This window comes from Pelobates fuscus, chromosome 8 (genome assembly GCF_036172605.1).
Source record: "Pelobates fuscus isolate aPelFus1 chromosome 8, aPelFus1.pri, whole genome shotgun sequence".
NCBI lineage: Eukaryota > Metazoa > Chordata > Amphibia > Anura > Pelobatidae > Pelobates > Pelobates fuscus.
Window position 1 is genome coordinate 135457597 of NC_086324.1, and position 19303 is coordinate 135476899.

Genomic DNA, 19303 nt, shown 5'->3' on the forward strand with positions numbered 1-19303 from the left:
AAGCAGTTAAACTGGTTTAGAATAGTTTGACTTTTTACGTGGGTAGACTTTTTGGTAGAGAGCCCGAAGCTCCTTAGTAGGAGCTCAGATTCTTGCTCTCTGTTGAAAGTAGTGGAGGCAGGGAGCGACATCAAACGTTTTAAAACTATTTGACTACTTACCATGGGTTTGATCACTGAGGTGTACTGGTGTGTTCCTTTAACAGAGTGTTCTGAAGAGTGTTTGGGTTTATTGAGTAGCGGGTTCAGAATCTTTTCCAATTGATTAAATTGTTTCAAATGTCGTCAGAAATGTGTTTCCTTTCTTCTTTGCATATTCCAACAGGTTTTTTACTCTTCCATAATTATCTACCACTGACAGTGTTGTGCAGATACATTAAGGTGTTTATTTGCTTAAACCTGAAATATACAGAGTTGAAATCCAAATGGCAAATTGTAGGCAAAAATAGGTGATCTGAAATAATTCTCCAAATTGGCTGTAGTCACACATGGCTATTTTAGCTTAAATTTAGTCATTCCGATTGCATGGCTAGATATACCAAAGGCCAGTTACCTCGCTCTATGCACCCCCTGATAATATATATGAGAGATGCTGCGGGTGTGGAGGGAATAATGCTTGTATGGTTGCATGTGTGAGAGGGAGGTTGTTGTGCGGTTGTGTGTGACGGTGGGTCTGTTTGCTGTGTAGTTTATGTTTGTGCATGTAAATACGGGCTGTATGTAGATAGGGATTGTAGTGTGTGTTGTCGGGCATAGGGACTGTAGGGTGTGTTTGGGGGAATAGGGATACTAGGGTGTAGATGGATGGGTAGGGGCAGTAGTAAGCATTTGGGGCATATGAGCTATACTCTGGGAAGAAAACTGTGTCTGTGGGGAAATTGGTGTTGTAGTGTATGTGTAAGGGGGGCAATAAGGGCTGGAGTGTGAAGGGGATTGGTTGGAGATTGTGGATGATAGGGGCTGTTGTGTGTGTGTGTGTATTGAGGGGAAGACAGGAGCTGTAGTGTGGGGTATAGTGTGCAATATAGAAAAACTATGTGTGTGTGTCTACAAACCGAGGTGCTTATAATGAAAGAACGAATAAAGTAAAAAGTAACTTCCCTGTAACGAGAGAAGTTCAGATACCCCGAAGACTTCATCTCTTCCAAACAGATATACATATAAAAGTAGGGGAATATTCTGCTAAAAAAAAGAATGTGTTGATAAAGTGCCAACGATGTGTATGCCAATAGGCCACTCACAATTTGTAGGTTGCAAAAATACCTTGTATAAATGTTTCCATCCAAGGATTCTCTTCTCCAAATCACCATAAACTCTCAGCAATGATGGGTGATAATCCAATTTAAGTTAAAAACAGCAGGTGTAGTAATACAGTTACCACTAGTGGTCCAATGCTTCAACAGTGACAATATACAAATGAATACAAACTACAAATATATAAATTTGTATATTGTCAATGGTGAAGGTAAGTCCCTGTGGATGTCTCTTAACCGGACAAAACTGTCTACAGCGCATTAGGTCTCCCCCACCGGCAGACGTCAGATGGAGCCCGAGCCAGCACCGAGGGACCTGGACTCAGGTAAGTCACAGAAGGGGTTTTTAACCCCTTCTGCACTACAGGGGAGAAGGGAAAGGGTGCTTGACATATGGGGGCACTATAGGGAGCTATAGTGCCAGGAAAACAACTTTGTTTTCCTGGCACTATAGTTTCCCTTTAAAATGTGGGCTAGAATTATTATTATTAAATTAAGCTTAAATAATTTATTTTAGTCTTATAATTAATATACTACACATGAGTGATTACCATTCAACTGTAATTCCCTATTTTAAATGCATCTCTATGCAGAGCGTGGAGACGCTGAACATCAGGAAGCACCTCTAGTGGCCACCTGCGTGACTACTGCTAGAGATGTTACTAGCCAGCAATGTAAACAAGACAGGGACAAGCTTGAGAGACGAGAACCATTACATTAAGCTGTTGACTATAGTGTCCCTTTAACGCTAAACATTCAGCTACAGATAGGCCCTCACCATAAAGTTGCCACCTCAGCATTCTTTTACAGGACACATATGACTTTCAAAAGTTGCGGGCTGGCACATGTAAAGTGTCTTCTGGCAGTATCTAGTATGCATATGGTCACGGGTAACATTTACTTATTAATCATGGTGCATGAGTTCCGTGCTGTGATTATATCATTAATCTCCATAAGCATGAGCATATGGGTGATACATGATACTGGGCAGCACTGTACACATGCTTGGCAACCTCATGTAGTTTCTATATAAGTATCTGGCAAAAAAAAATGCAGAAGTGGCAAGCCTGCATGTCATTAAAAGGTTAACTTCTTCTCTCCCAGCAATGTGTACACATGTATACTTGCATTAAAGGGACACTCCAGGACCAATACAACTTTAAAAGGACAGTATAGTCACTAGAACAATTACAGATTTTATGTCAAGACACGGAGGCTCATATTGCTTAACCCTTTCTTTACTGTCCACCAATAGCAGCAAAGTATATTAACAGTAAGAAAAAACAGTAACCATAGAGATAGGACACTCCCAGTATAATAGGCAGCACCTCCTCCTCCAATTCCTCTTTCTTTGCTGCTACCAGACAGATAAGTACCTCACAAATTATTTTTCTCTGCTGACATTTTGTACCATTCACTGGTTAATGTATGATTGTATTTTGTATTTATTTGACCTTCTGTTGTATACCTTGTTGAGCCCAGGGTCCCAGACCTTCCCTGTCCGGCTTTATCCTTCTCTACCTTCTCTGATTCCCTTGGTATCGCTCTAAACTTTCCCTCCATTATTCTGCCGGTCTGCCTGTCTTCTCTCCTATTACTTCGTTCGAATTTTTCATGTGAACGCTGCATTCACCTGTTTGATGTGAACCGGTCTGCCTGCCTATTCTCCTATTGCTGCATTCAAATTTTTCATTCGAATGCTGGATTCACCTGTTTGATGTGAACCAGTCTGCCTGCCTATTCTCCTATTGCTGCATTCAAATTTTTCATTCGAATGCTGGATTCACCTGTTTGATGTGAACCAGTCTGCCTGCCTATTCTCCTATTGCTGCATTCGAATTTTTCATTTGAATGCTGGATTCACCTGTTTTATGTGTTCCCCCCGGCGGCCATTTTCTATCAGTCACTTTGGCGCTCTTTTTCCCTCCGTTCTCTTTATCTGCCGGTCTGGACCCTGGTGAGCTCCCTCCTTTTTCCCTGTTATCTCTGCCTAGCCTGGGGTGATTAACTCCTGCTAGTGCATCCTCCACATTGTTAGCAGCTCTATTTCTTTTACCACAGAATATATATATTTTTCACTTGTACCCCTATATACACTATATATATTTGCCTATATAGGGAAATATTGTTTTGAGTTTGACATTACTCAATATAACTATTATTATGCCTAAACCTAAGGGACCTGTCTCCCCTCTCTCCCCTGAGGATAGGGATATTCCCCAGGCACTGGCTGGCCCTAACTCTGCCAGCTCTGGTCCCTCTTCTTCTGCGGGTGACCCTATGTCTGTGCCGGATGATGCCCAGGCCATGGCGCTGCAACGCTCAGTTACAGACGCCATCATGGCCGCCATGGGCTCAATGTCCTCAGCCTTGTCCCAGTCTATATCTCAGGCTTTATTGGCACAATCTATACCCGCAGAGGCACCTACCATGCCTACACGTTTATCTCGTTCCTCAGAGAACAACCCAGGGGACAACCCTAGAAAGGCTAAGGCCAAATCTAAGCACCTGACCCCGCCCGCCTCCAGAACCACTAAGACTGGTGTTAAAATATCCACCAAAGATAGCGTGCCTATATCACGCAAAAGAGCCTTTCCGCGCCAGGCAGAACGGGCGCGGCACTGGAAATGTGCCAGAGCACTTACAGAGAGCGACTCCGACTCAGAAATCGGGTCTTGTGAGGAGGCTATGGATGAGTCCGGGGATGACTCCAAGAACGAGTCTGACGGGCAGGACACAGACCCCTTTGCCCCTACCCTACCAGGATTGGTAATCAGTGACTCTCGCAGTGACTCTCCCGCTACCGCGGGTTCGACCCTCTTAGACCCGGTTGGGGAACCTATGTTTGACCCGGATGCTCTCCATCACCCGAGGTCAGCAGAATGGCTCCCAGCCGCCCATGTGGCGAAATACCTTGAGAACTGGGTTAGGCGCCCCCTTAGCAAGACGGCGCGCAATAAGCTCAGGTCGGAATGTCCTAGACCCCTTATCCCTAACAAAGTCTGCGAGACACCCATTGTAGACCCTAAAACGACGCAGTTTCTGGCCAAGATGGGTTGGAATCCCCGTAAGGGCCTGGAATCTGCGTTAAAGTCATGCCAGGACAAACACCTGGACATTTTTGGCCCCCAGGCTAAATTATTCGACATGGCCGAGATAGCTAGAACAGAGAACAGACAGGTCGACCCAGAGGATCTCCGTGGTTGGGTGCAGAGGGCTATCTGCATAGCCGGTAGCGTAAACACTTCCCTGTCTATAGAACGGCGTAAAGCCATCCTCTTTAAAATCGAGCCCAAATTGGCCAACCTCGCCCTCACTGAGGCAGGTAAAGAGGCTCAGGGCCAGCTATTTGGAGACTCCTTTATTAAGGATTTGGGGCGCTTCGTTGGTGCTTTCACAGCCCTAGACAAGGCCCATTCCTCCATGAGGAGGGTGTTTCAAGGACGGGTCTCTTCCAGGGCCGGCAGATTCAGGAGCCGTCTGTCCGGCCGGTCTAATTTTAACTCCCGAGGATCGGGACGAGGCTCTTATACCCAGAGGCCACCGTATCAGGACACAAGACACCAGGGAAGTCTCCCTTCTTCCCATCTCGTGGAAGACCATGGCGCTCCAGAAGCTTCAGAGGGAACCCCGGTTCCAGACGCCCTTACGGTAAGACCACACATACCTTGTGTTTTTTCCAATATCTGTGTAGGGGGCAGACTCCGTCATTTTTTCCATGCCTGGTTAGAAATCACCTCAGATCCCTGGGTTTTGATCCACATAGAATTGGTAGATACCCCGGGCCACATTCCTTCCCCTCACCCTATGGTACTTTCGAAGGCAGACCGCGCCTTAATAGACGAGGAACTGTTGTCACTCCACACGAAGGGAGCGATAGAACGTGCCCCGCTGGCACATTCTGGGGTTATAAGCAACATCTTCCTGGTAGAAAAGAAAGGCGGCCAGATGCGCCCAGTTATAAACGTTTGGGCCCTGAATTCCATAGTGCGCTACCGCCACTTCAAAATGGAGGGTATCCACCTCCTGCGGGACCTTCTCCGCGGAGATTGGATGGCAAAGTTAGATCTCAAAGATGCCTACCTGACTGTCCCGGTGGCCGAGTCATCCAGAGACCTACTAAGGTTCCTCTGGAAAGGCGAAAACATGGCGTTTCACATGCCTCCCATTCGGACTCTCATCCGCTCCGTGGTGCTTCACCAAGTTGATGCGACCGGCCATGGCCTGGCTACGCAGTCGAGGAGTCAGACTGATAGTCTATCTGGACGATATCCTCCTCATGGCACAAGATCGGAGAGCCCTCCTAGAACACCTTCAATGGACAATGGACCTCCTACGTCAACTGGGTTTCCTACTCAACGGGGAGAAGTCCTGCCTCTCCCCTTACCGACACATGGAGTTCCTAGGGTTCACGGTCGACTCGGAAGCGGAGTCTCTCAGTCTCCCTCCAGCCAAAATACGCTCCATCCGCAAGGAACTACGACGTGCCCTCACGAGACAACAGCTGTCGTTGCGACACCTAGCACGAATCATTGGACTACTGACCTCGTCCATCCAGGCGGTGTTCCCGGCTCCGCTCCACTACCGAGCTCTCCAACGCCTGAAGATAGCACACCTCAACAAAGGGGCTTCGTATGCAGACTTGGTTCCCCTGGACGCGGAATCCCGAGACGAGATGACCTGGTGGATCCACAACCTATCCGCCTGGAATGGCAAGGCCATCTTCGGCTCCCAGCCGGAGTTCACGGTGGACTCGGACGCGAGTCTCCACGGCTGGGGCGCACACTGCAACGGGGTGACCACTGGGGGTCGGTGGACAGACGCAGAGTCCCGACTCCACATCAATGCCCTAGAACTACTGGCTGGTTCCTTTGCGATCAAGAGCTTTGCGAACGGCACGGCCAGTACATGCATCAAGCTGCGGATGGACAACATTTCAGCGGTTCGGTATGTCAACCACCTGGGCAGCACACGCTCTGCGGTGCTGGCTGCTTGGCGAAAGATTTCTGGACCTATTGCCTAGACAGGAACCTGACGGTCCAAGCGGAATACCTTCCTGGCCTTCACAATACCCATGCGGATTGGAGCTCACGCTATCTAGCAGACAGCAGCGATTGGAAATTGGATACCTAGGTGTTCTCCACTGTCTCATCCCTCTGGGGACCCTTTTCCCTAGACCTATTCGCTTCCAGACTCAACACCCAAGTACCCAGGTTCTACAGCTGGCGCCCGGACCCGGCCGCGGAGAAAGTGGACGCTTTCCTACAGGAATGGCCCGAATCACGCCTTTACGCCTTCCCGCCATTTGCCATGATCCCCCGAGTGCTACTCCAGGTACGTCGCCAGATGGTCCTACTAACCCCATTCTGGGGTACCCAGTCGTGGTTTCCACAACTCCTAGAACTGGCTATAGACATCCCTGCTCTTCTACCGCCCAGCCGGGACCTTCTACTGAACCCGATAGGCCAACAACATCCACTCCTACTGGACGGATCATTGCGACTACTCGCATGGAGAATCTCGGGGATCCCTGAGAAGTCCCAGGAATTTCGGACGCAACTCGACGCCTCTTGGCTGACGCATGGGCTCCCGGCACTAGACGCTCATACGGGACCGCTTGGAGAACTTGGACTGGTTGGTGCCTGGCTAGGAACCTGGATCCCGTGGCGGCTCCTGTGACGACGATACTCCAGTTCCACACATCATTATTTGAAGAGGGTCGAGCATATCGCACGATCAACCTATACAGATCAGCCATCTCGTCAGCTCATCATGGTTTCAACGGCTGCCCAGTGGGCCAGCATCCCCTGGTATGCCGCTTACTCAAAGGGGCACGCCTCTCGCGTCCTCCCAGACCTCGATACACAGCCACATGGGACGTCACCTGCGTCCTATCGCTGTTTTCCTCCTGGCCTCCCAACTCGGACCTCACCTTACAACAACTCTCTGCCAAGTTGGTATGCCTGTTCTGCCTCATCTCCTGTAAACGAGTCTCGGAGGTACGTGCCCTGGACCACGATGCGAGATCCTTCACCCCGGACGGGGTGACATTCAATGTCTCCAGAAGGACTAAGACGGCCATACGCTCAGTCTCGTACCCGAGTTTTCCTAATAACCCGATGTTGTGCCCAGTGACATGTTTGAAGGAATACGAACTTCGGACGAAGGCCCATAGGTCGGCTTCAACGCCTCAACTTTTCCTCTCCATCCGTCGACCCTTCACCCCAGTATCCAGCACGAATCTGGCTCGTTGGGTGAAGTGGATTATGTCGCAGGCGGGGGTGGACACATCCATCTTTAGCGCCCACTCCACACGTGGGGCTTCAGCTACGTCTATGGCCTCTTCGGGAGCACGCCTGGAAGACCTTATGAGGATGGCGGACTGGTCCAGAGAATCCACCTTCAGGGAATTCTACTTCCGACCTCAGCCACACGTTTTCTCGTCGGTCATGGATCAGCTTTAAACTAGCAATATGAGCCTCCGTGTCTTGACATAAAATTACATGATTTTGCTATTTCATGACGAAAAGTCATGATTTTATGAAAGACACGGAGGCGAGTATTGCCCCTCCCTATTACTTATTTATAGAATTTCCCCCCCTGTCTTTTCTCGCTTCGGGCGGTAAGTATAACATTGCCTTCCATGAATGTATAACTTATATGTACATCTGACTCATGACACTTCACATACATGGGGACTCTTTACTCAGGTACGAATGGGGGTACACTAACGGGTGGCTTGGTTTCCAATGTACCGTATCTTGGCATGGGCAAATAGTGTTAGTACCGATTTAACCTTTGGGCTCCTGTCATTATGTCTTCACAGGTTGATCCACTTCTAAGCGCATCGCATGAAGGACGTCTCTATGCTCAGGACTTCCACAAGTTAGCTGAAGTTCAAGAGTTGACAAAGAGATGGACTCCCTATGGTTAAAAGTTTCACCATTTGTTCCCGGTTTTGCCTATGTTCAAGGGCATCCGCTGTTCCTGTATCAACAAGGATGCTGGGCCGTGGCCCTTCTAGTGCTGGACTGTTTCCTGACTTCCGGTTAGCTGTTGGCGGGTAGCATCTCCAAAGAAAGAGGAATTGGAGGAGGAGGTGCTGCCTATTATACTGGGAGTGTCCTATCTCTATGGTTACTGTTTTTTCTTACTGTTAATATACTTTGCTGCTATTGGTGGACAGTAAAGAAAGGGTTAAGCAATACTCGCCTCCGTGTCTTTCATAAAATCATGACTTTTCGTCATGAAATAGCAAAATCATGTAATTAATGATGAGAAAAGGCAGTGTTTACATTGGTCCCTAGGGACACCTCCAGTGGCCAATCCTCAGACATACTCTGCATGGAGACGCTGAACATTCCACATAGAGATGTATTGATTTAGTGCATCTCTATGAGGAGATGATGATTTGGCCAGGCTTCCTTGAAGATCTCAGCCAATCCAATGCTTTTCCTATGGGAATTCTGATGATATCTGCCAAGGAGGCGGATCGGGGGAGGGGCCAGCGCCGGCAGACCTGTGCGGTGCTGTTATTAAGGTAAATTTTCTTAACTATTAAGGGGGACAAGTCACCTAAATGGTAGTTTTAACACTATAGTGTCAATAATGTTCCTTTAATGCATTTGGTTTTGACCTCATTAATATACTGTATTTTTTGCATGCTCAATCTTTATAGCTTTTGTATAAAAAAAAAAAAAAAAAAGCCTATAAGTCCCATAAGCCTGCCCCTCACTCCAGAAAAAGGCTTTCTTATCCATGGCTGCCGCCTAGGACGCTGCTTAAAGGGGAGTGCCGGCAGCAGCTTTACTGCTCTGCTCTTTTGGCTGCCCCTCTATGTTGAAGTAATTATACAAATCGTGCCGCCGGCCATGTTACTGGGCGCTAGGGAGCACTTACATGGCTGCTGACTACCGCCCGGTATAACACTGGTCCGGCAGCTTCCACCTCAGCCTGCTCAGCCAGGCCCCCCAAAAAGACTCCCATATACGTAGCAGCACGAGGGCGTTTCATTGTCTCGCTCTTGCCCTGTATGTGGGGACAAGTGGGCGAGAGCATAGCAGGGGCAGGGCTAACACGGAGTGAAGATACCCGGGCACAGTTAAGCTGCCAGGAACATACGAAAAGCAAAGTCATACGTGCAATAAAGGTAAGAGGGTCAATGGGACATCACAATGTGTGTCAGTCTGCTTGGCTCAGTGTGTGTCTGTATGGGTCAGTGTATGTCTGTATGTGTGTCTCTGTATGGGTTAGTGTGTATCTGTATGAGTCAGTGTGTGTTAGTATGTGTGTGTCTGTATGAGTCAGTGTGTGTCTGTATGGGTCAGTTTGTGTCTGTATGTGTGTGTCTGTATTGGTCAGTGTGTGTCTATATGAGTCAGAGTGTGTCTCCATGGATCAGTGTGTGTCTGTATGTGTGTGTGTCTGTATGGGTCAGTTTGTGTCTGTATGTGTGTGTCTGTATGGGTCAGTGTGTGTGTGTCTGTATGGGTCAGTGTGTGTCTATTTGAGTCAGTGTGTGTCTGTATGGTCTATATTTTCTCTATATTCTTTGAATTGACACTTCAGGGTTTGAATCACTACAGGGAGTGCAGAATTATTAATAATAATAATAATTTTATTATTGACCAACAACCGTGTTCTCAATGAACCCAAAAAACTCATTAATATCAAAGCTGAATATTTTTGGAAGTAGTTTTTAGTTTGTTTTTAGTTTTAGCTATTTTAGGGGGATATCTGTGTGTGCAGGTGACTATTACGTGCATAATTATTAGGCAACTTAACAAAAAACAAATATATACCCATTTCAATTATTTATTTTTACCAGTGAAACCAATATAACATCTCAACATTCACAAATATACATTTCTGACATTCAAAAACAAATCAGTGACCAATATAGCCACCTTTCTTTGCAAGGACACTCAAAAGCCTGCCATCCATGGATTCTGTCAGTGTTTTGATCTGTTCACCATCAACATTGCGTGCAGAAGCAACCACAGCCTCCCAGACACTGTTCAGAGAGGTGTACTGTTTTCCCTCCTTGTAAATCTCACATTTGATGATGGACCACAGGTTTTCAATGGGGTTCAGATCAGGTGAACAAGGAGGCCATGTCATTAGATTTTCTTCTTTGATACCTTGCCAGCCACGCTGTGGAGTACTTGGACGCGTGTGATGGAGCATTGTCCTGCATGAAAATCATGTTTTTCTTGAAGGATGCAGACTTCTTCCTGTACCACTGCTTGAAGAAGGTGTCTTCCAGAAACTGGCAGTAGGACTGGGAGTTGAGCTTGACTCCATCCTCAACCCGAAAAGGCCCCACAAGCTCATCTTTGATGATACCAGCCCAAACCAGTACTCCACCTCCACCTTGCTGGCGTCTGAGTCGGACTGGAGCTCTCTGCCCTTTACCAATCCAGCCACGGGCCCATCCATCTGGCCCATCAAGACTCACTCTCATTTCATCAGTCCATAAAACCTTAGAAAAATCAGTCTTGAGATATTTCTTGGCCCAGTCTTGACGTTTCAGCTTGTGTGTCTTGTTCAGTGGTGGTCGTCTTTCAGCCTTTCTTACCTTGGCCATGTCTCTGAGTATTGCACACCTTGTGCTTTTGGGCACTCCAGTGATGTTGCAGCTCTGAAATATGGGCAAACTGGTGGCAAGTGGCATCTTGGCAGCTGCACGCTTGACTTTTCTCAGTTCATGGGCAGTTATTTTGCGCCTTGGTTTTTCCACACGCTTCTTGCGACCCTGTTGACTATTTTGAATGAAACGCTTGATTGTTCGATGATCACGCTTCAGAAGCTTTGCAATTGTAAGAGTGCTGCATCCCTCTGCAAGATATCTCACTATTTTTGACTTTTCTGAGCCTGTGAAGTCCTTCTTTTGACCCATTTTGCCAAAGGAAAGGAAGTTGCCTAATAATTATGCACACCTGATATAGGGTGTTGATGTCATTAGACCACACCCCTTCTCATTACAGAGATGCACATCACCTAATATACTTAATTGGTAGTAGGCTTTCGAGCCTATACAGCTTGGAGTAAGACAACATGCATAAAGAGAATGATGTGGTCAAAATACTAATTTGCCTAATAATTCTGCACTCCCTGTATACTCCAAAGGGAAGAAAATTGTAATCCAAATGGCAAAATGTAGGCTAAGTAAGCTGACCTGGAAACATTCGCCATTCACAGCTCGGCTATTTTAGCTTGAATTTTCCCATTTAGACTTCAGTTTGCTACAATTCTGAGTTCAGTGAATAAATACTGACTATGACCTCAACTTAAAATTGTTGCATAAGCTTTCCTAATGATTTCATATTTTGGGATAAACTTTTAAAATGATTTAATATTATGGAAAATATATATATTTTTTTCAATATTTTGATTTATTTGATTAAATATGATATATGTTTTGAATATTTTAATATGTTGAAAAAATTATTTATAATATGTATATAAAAATATGAAATCATTTTGGAAGCTTATTCAACAAAATTAAATTGAGGTCAATATTGAAAAAATATTTTTGGTCCTTTAAGCTCTGCAGAAACCACGTGTCATTGAGGCTGCTGCAGAGGAGAGCTGGCACAAAGATAAGACCATTGCAAAATAGTTTTCCCCATTACCAGGGAATGACTCCACGGTCCTCCTGAAGGACTATAGTGATTATGATGCCTGTAGTAATCCTTTAAAGGACCAGTCCACGCACTTTAGCGCCACATGTCTTCTCCCCTATTGTATTATAGTCACCCAGCCAACTGTGCGTTTGCTGGTGCGTAGTCCTCTACAGACCCCAGCTCAGACCAGCGTCCTTCCTGACAACAGTAACCGCACATGTGCAAGAGCAGACAAACGTGTACATAGGGCACAGATTCAATAAGAAGCCTCTGATTTGTTATTTTCCTGCAAAGAGACTGAAAGTCTCTACCGGGAAAAAAGGGGGAAGGCTTGCAAAGGCCGCAGACTTAAGAACTGCAGCTTTTGTTAGCTCTTTTTAGATTTACCCCAGTGATTACATGCCTAAATAAATGGAGGTATATCTACTAAAAAGTCATTTATTAATTATTATTTTTATTTTTTCGTGTGACGTGTTCCTTTAACTGCACTGCTTGGTTTTCAGTTTGTCACTACAAATCCAAATTGTATTTATTTAAACACATTGTTAACCCATAACCAGTTATTCTTAGTGATGCTAAATTTGCCTGTACCGTGTGTGCCCTTCCAATAAACACGTACAAAGCAGAAATGTTGATAGTACTCTTACTTACAGCTGCACAATGTTATCTTCTCGGCCCATGAAGATCAGTGCAGCTGCATATCTCCAAACAAATACAAGGCTTGTTCTGGATGAGAAACTGTTTATTGAATGGTTTTGTTTCTGGCACCAAACCAGTGTTGTCCAATCTGGAATCAGGATAGCTTGTGGCAGTTACATAATACAAATGACATGTTTCAAGGCTCTGCTTGGCCATCTTTCCAGATTCACAATTCTAAACTGTTTTTTTCCTCAGTTTATTTTCCTGTACAAGATATTTGAAAATGTGTGTCTGTAGAACATTAGGACAAAGAAAGACTGGACAAATGATATTGAGTAAGGTGATATATTTAAGGACACTTAACTTTAGTGTCAGGTCACCTAATTAAAACATATATTATGACTATTTAAAGAAATGTCGTTAACCCCTTAAGGACCAAACTTCTGGAATAAAATGGAATCATGACATGTCACACATGTCATGTGTCCTTAAGGGGTTAAAGGAGCACTATAGTGTTAGGAATACAAGCCTAGTCCCAATGTCGATTAGACCCTCCCAACTGCAATAAAAATTGTTTAACCCCTTAAGGACCAAATTTCTGGAATAAAAGGGAATCATGACATGTCACACATGTCATGTGTCCTTAAGGGGTTAAAGGCACACTATAGGGTCAGGAACACAAACATGTATTCCTGACCCTATAGTGTTTAACCAACCATTTAGGTGGCTTTCCCCCCCCCCCCCCCACCATTAGAAAAGGTGAAAACTTGCCTTTTTCCAGCGCCGCGCAGAACTGCGGAAGCTGGTTGGGCCCCCGATCCGCCTCATTGGTGATATCATCTGAATTACTGATTTTTAGCCAATACAATACAAGAGCATTGGATTGGCTGAAATCGGCATGGAGGCGGGGCCAAACGCTGTTTTAGCTCATCGGCACCTCCTCAGCTAATCAGTGCATCTCTATAAGGAAAATTCAGCATCCCCATGCAGAGCGTGGGGACACTGAATGGCAGTGCTGCCTACTGTGCAGCACTGAGCTAGGAAGCCCCTCCAGTGCCCATCTGAGTAGTGGCCACTTGGAGGTGTCCCTAGGGTGCAATGTAAATACTGCCTTTTTTGTGAAAAGGCAGTGTTTGCATTAAAATGCCTGCAGGCGATGATTTTACTCAATAAAATATAACAAAGAAAAAAACAACAAATATAAAAACATATACTTCTCAGTAAAACTGAAACAGCTTCCCACCGGACACCTCCCAAATAGTGTTTCGTCTAAACAAGCCAAAAAATACAATACATGTGGGATTCAGCTGGTATACCTAAAAAACAATAAATAAAAAACATAGCATAATATAGTTTTGGAAATATAATAATCCCTGCTAAAGGTTGCACTCACAAGAATTAGAAGTAGTATGCGCTCTAATGGTGCCTTCCCCGTTCTCTTGGGGGACTAGTATCTCCCTCTTATGATCAGGTATCACCCAGTATCAGGAACCATGTAGGTAAATAAAAAGCAATAAAAAGGAAATCTGGTCTAATGTGTTTCGTCCCACTTGTGGGACTTCCTCAGAGACCAATATTGTTTAACAATAACAGTTATAACAATAATGTTCCCAAAAAAAGGCAATCTCATTAAGCTGTAGTTGTTCTGGTGACTATACAGTAGTGTCCCTTTAAAAATAAAAAGATTGTACTTACATTTTTTTTACTAGCGCTAAAACTCTCTGTGCTTCTGCTTGCTCCGTCTCTCATGACATCATCCTGGAGGCATCACTCTCTCTGTAATGGTCCAATCCAATGTTCCTCATAGAGTAGATATTTAATGAGTGCACTCATTGGCTGATATGCTCAGTCAGACTATGAATGCCATTCACATATAAATAGCATTCCTTTTGCCAATGCAGAAATGTAGCTCCCATAATAACATATTGAGAGATGCACAGGGGCGCTCAGGTGTTGTCAGACCGCTCAAAAACCCTTTGACATGGCCTCAGGATCATACTGATATAGTGGTTATGGTGCTTGGATTCCCCTTTAAGTGATGTTTTTGTGAAAGCACTGACTTGTTTGGATTCTATGGTGAGTAGCATTTCATGTAATTAAAATCAACTAGCTTGGTTATCGGAGGCACGCTAAGGGTCATTTGTACCTACAATATTATGCCATTGTTCTCTTGGAGTTAGACAAAAGCTTCAGTGCACACAAATCTCTACTAGGGGACAATCACCTGAAAAACTATCATCTTGTGACCTAGTACAGAAGGTGATGAAGAGCCATTAACCCTCTACATTCATATTAAGTCTGTATTAATTTGACATCACTGTTTAAGCATATTTCAGCACAGCCAAATCCTGCTTACCTGTACACATATTTTAAACTAGTAAATGAAAAGTCATCATAAGTGCATCCCAAACAAACAGGGAGGGCCTGCAAGGAGGGATGCTTTCTCTTTTTCTTTGATTTGCATTATTATCATCATTTGTGAAAGAGTAACATTATGGGGGTTTTTTAAGCATATTTAATTTTTTTCCAAATGAAAGGAACACGCTAACTTAAAAAAATAAATAATATATAGATAGATAGATGTATATACACTGGACAAAATTATAAACGCAACACATTTTTCATGAGCTGAACTCAAAGATCTAAGACTTTTGTATGTACACAAAAGGCCTATTTCTCTCAAATATCATCTCACAAGTCTGTCTAAATCTGTGTTAGTGAGCTCTTCTCCTTTGCCGAGATAATCCATCCACCTCACAGGTGTGGCATATCAAGATACTTATTAGACAGCATGATTATTGCACAGGTGTGCATTAGGCTAGCCACAATAAAAGGCCACTCTAAAATGTGCAGTTTTACTGTATTGGGAAAGTACGGGGGGGTTCGAAAACCAGTTAGTATCTGGTGTGACTACCATTTGCCTCACGCAGTGCAACACATTTCCTTCGCATAGAGTTGATCAGGTTGTTGATTGTGGCCTGTGGAATGTTGGTCCACTCCTCTTCAATGGCTGTGCAAAGTTGCTGGATATTGGCAGGACCTGGAACAAGCTGTCGTATATGCCGATCCAGAGCACCCCAAACATGCTCAATGGGTGACATGTCGGGTGAGTATGCTGGCTATGCAAGAACTGGGATGTTTTCAGTTTCTAGGAATTGTGTACAGATCCTTGCAACATGGGGCCGTACATTATCATGCTGCAACATGAGTTGATGGTCGTGGATGAATGGCACAACAATGGGCCTCAGGATCTTGTCATGTTATCTCTGTGCATTCAAAATGCCATCAATAAAATGCACCTATGTTCGTTGTCCATAACATACGCGTGCCCATACCATAACCCCACCGCCACCATCATCCACTCGATCCACAACATTGATATCAGAAAACCGCTCACCCACACGATCCCCGCACATGCTGTCTGCCATCTGTCCTGTACAGTGAAAGCCGGGACTTATCTGTGAAGAGAACACCTCTCCAAAGTGCCAGACGCCATCGAATGTGAGCATTTGCCCACTCAGGTCTGTTACGATGATGAACTACAGTCAGGTCGAGACCCCGATGAAGACGACAAGCATGCAGATGAGCCACCCTCCGGGTGGCTAGTCTCAGGTGATCTTGGAGGTGCAGATGCTGGATTTGGAGGTCCTGGGCTGGTGTGGTTACACGTGGTCTGCGGTTGTGAGGCCGGTTTGATGTACTGTCAAATTCTTTGAAACGCCTTTGGAGACGGCTTATGGTAGAGAAGTGAACATTCAATTCACGGGCAACATCTCTGGTGGACATTCCTGCAGTCAGCATGCCAATTGCATGCTCCCTCAAAACTTCTGTGGCATTGGCCTGTGTAATAAAACTGCACATTTTACTGTGGCCTTTTATTGAGGCCAGCCTAAGGCACACCTTTGCAATAATCATGCTGTCTAATCAGCATCTTGATATGCCACACCTGTGAGGTGGATGGATTATCGGCAATGGAGAAGTGCTCACCAACACAGATTTAGACAGATTTGTGAACAATATTTGAGAGAAATAGGCCTTTTGTGTACATAGAAAAAGTCTTAGATCTTGGATGCAAAAACAAAAGTGTTGAATGATATTTAAAGGGACACTATAGTCACCAGGACCACTACCGCTTATTGCATTTGTTCTGGTGAGTATAATAAGTCCTGTCAGGCTTTTTGCAGTAAACACTGTTTTATTCTGAGAAAAGGCAGTGATGACATTACAGCCTATGGATATCTCCACTGGCCACTCATCAGATCGCTGCTAGAGGTGCTTCCTGGGGCAGTGCTGTATAGTGTGCAGCACTGCCATTCAGTGTATCCACCCTCTGAATGGAGACATTGAACTTTCCTCACAGAGATGCATTGATTTAATGCCTCTCTATGTGGAGATGCTGATTGGCCAGGACTGTGTTTAGCATGTGCTGGCTCTGCCCCTGATCTGCCTCCTTGACAAGCTCAGCCAATCCAATGTTTTTCTATTGGAAAGCATTGTGATTGACTCAGAACATCACTTCTGATGATGTCAGCCAAGCAGGCAGATCAGGGGCAGAACCAGCAGCATCAGTCTTGAATAAAGGTAGGGGGATGGGAGGGCAGGAGGGGCAGAAGGCTAGATGGTGTTTTTAACACTATATAGGGTCAGGAATACATGTTTGTGTTCCTGACCCTATAGTGTTCCTTTAAAGTCAGATGCATACCATTACTAACTTACTTCGTTAAAAAGCATTTAAAAGTACCCGTATTTATGAGCCAAGACTGTCTCGCCTCATCTGCCTTCTGTGAGATAATCTCTCTCCAATCAAATGCTTGTCATAGAGAAGCCTTTTGGACATACGGTGCATGCTCACAAATTCTGCGATCCGCTAATCCAATTCATTAGACCCTGGTATCCAACGGGCATACATACCAAGCTTTCCCCCCCACGGCTGCCTGAAACTACGGATAGTTACTTACACAATGTGTACATGTATAAAAGTAGCGTAAGTAGTAAACATGTATGGAAGTTTATAAATAAAAAGTTTCAAAAAGTAATCACGTACAGTAAAAAGTAATCACGTACAGTACTGTATATAGTACTGTACATGATGATAACGTTTAATTAATCAGTTTGGCACTATAGAAATGCGATAGCGAGAGAGAATTAATCATGTATGGTGATGAAATCTTGTGCGTTTCGTGAGCAGTGTGAAAAAACTGCGGTAAAACTGTTGATACGGAGGTATCACTGCATTGCTCTATGAAGGCATTGGTCACGACAAGTGCCAGCGGAAAATTCTATTTTTTACATTGTCAAAGAAAGGAGGCACTGCATTATGATGTAGTAGTTTTGGTACCTAGAGTGTCCCTTTACGTTTTTGCATTCATGGCAAATCTCTGAATGTGCATCTAATTATTTTTAGTAAACGGCTGAATGGCAGTTTTAAGTCTAATCTGAATATTATCTCTGAATTTAGCATTGACTGTGCTAGCTGTCTTAAAGATTACTTTGTCTCACTGTATCCTTGTCTGTACCTGCAGAATACGAACAAGAACAGCCCCCTTTACCACGAGGAGTTAGGCCTGAAACTAAGACGATCATGTCTGTAAGTAAAAATAAGCATGTTTATACATACACAGCATGGCCTATATTATTTTCATCCTACGGTCACTGACGCACTGCATCTCTTTTCGTGTATTTGTATAAAAGATAGCAAATTGTTGCTTCCGGAGAACTGTGACTCATGAACAGATGTAAATGCGTGCTTTTAGGCTGATGTTTTTGTGAATGTAACCTGAGAAATGTAGCAACACTGAAAATATATATATTTTTTATATGATCATGTGCTTATTTTATGCACTGTGGTGCTATAGATACTACAGTTTGACTTAAAAAGACCTTGGGACCTTTATCTTGTCAAAAGATACATCCAATGTAAGCTGGAGTGCATATTTTTCCTAGACTTTCCAGAACTAAATTCCTGTCCTAATGTGTTTTACACCCCACCTCCTATAGAATGTAAGCTTGTTTGAGCAGGGTCCTCTTCAACCTATTGTTCCTGTATGTTTTCTTGTAATTGTCCTATTTATAGTTAAATCCCCCTCTCATAATATTGTAAAGCGCTACGGAATCTGTTGGCGCTATATAAATGGCAATAATAAATAAATAAATAAATAAACTAAATGCTAATGCTTTAGACAGTCGCTTATGTATAAATTTGCCGCTTATCTTTGCCGTCCAGGGTTGAATGGCTTGATGTGGATGGTCTTAGGAGAACCTGGTGTTTGGCAGAATTGCTTGAGAACAGTTAGATAAAAAGCAGAGGGATAGTGCCAAAGACTCTTTGTTTCATAGCTACTACAGTAATCTGTAGTGGTTATGGTAAGTCATGTGTCCATTTAAGAGTTTCTAAGCAATATGCTACTTTTAAAGGAGCACTACAGGGATAATAACCAACGCTGTGTGTGAGCTCCATTTCTCACTACAACAAGAGGAGAGCTTTCTGCTGAGGACCTAGCCTATTTCATCCTGTGAACTAAACGCTTGTTATGGCAAAACGTGAACCAACATCTAACCTATATATATATATATATAAGTATAGCAAAGGAGTGAGATGGGCATAATGCAAAACAAGACAAAATAATAGCCAGAGTAAGCCAAGTTTAAGTTGAGGAGAGGTACATGTAATCGAGCGTCAGAGCCACATCAGAAAATTACAGGGAGCAGGATAATCAAGGCAAGTCAGGTAAAAATACAAGTTTACCGCTATAAACCAGGAATGTGCTTTTGGGTACTGCAGAGATCA

At 44.4% G+C, this 19303-nt stretch overlaps 1 protein-coding gene across 1 annotated transcript in view; it reads left to right on the plus strand.

Moving 5' to 3' along the window:
* Window positions 1–19303, plus strand: part of IQCK (IQ motif containing K) — a 102908-nt gene that overhangs the window by 995 nt on the left and 82610 nt on the right. The window contains exon 2 of the mRNA XM_063430338.1: window positions 18039–18103. Within this exon, the coding sequence (XP_063286408.1) occupies window positions 18039–18103 (65 nt within the window). The remainder of the gene's footprint in view (window positions 1–18038; window positions 18104–19303) is intronic.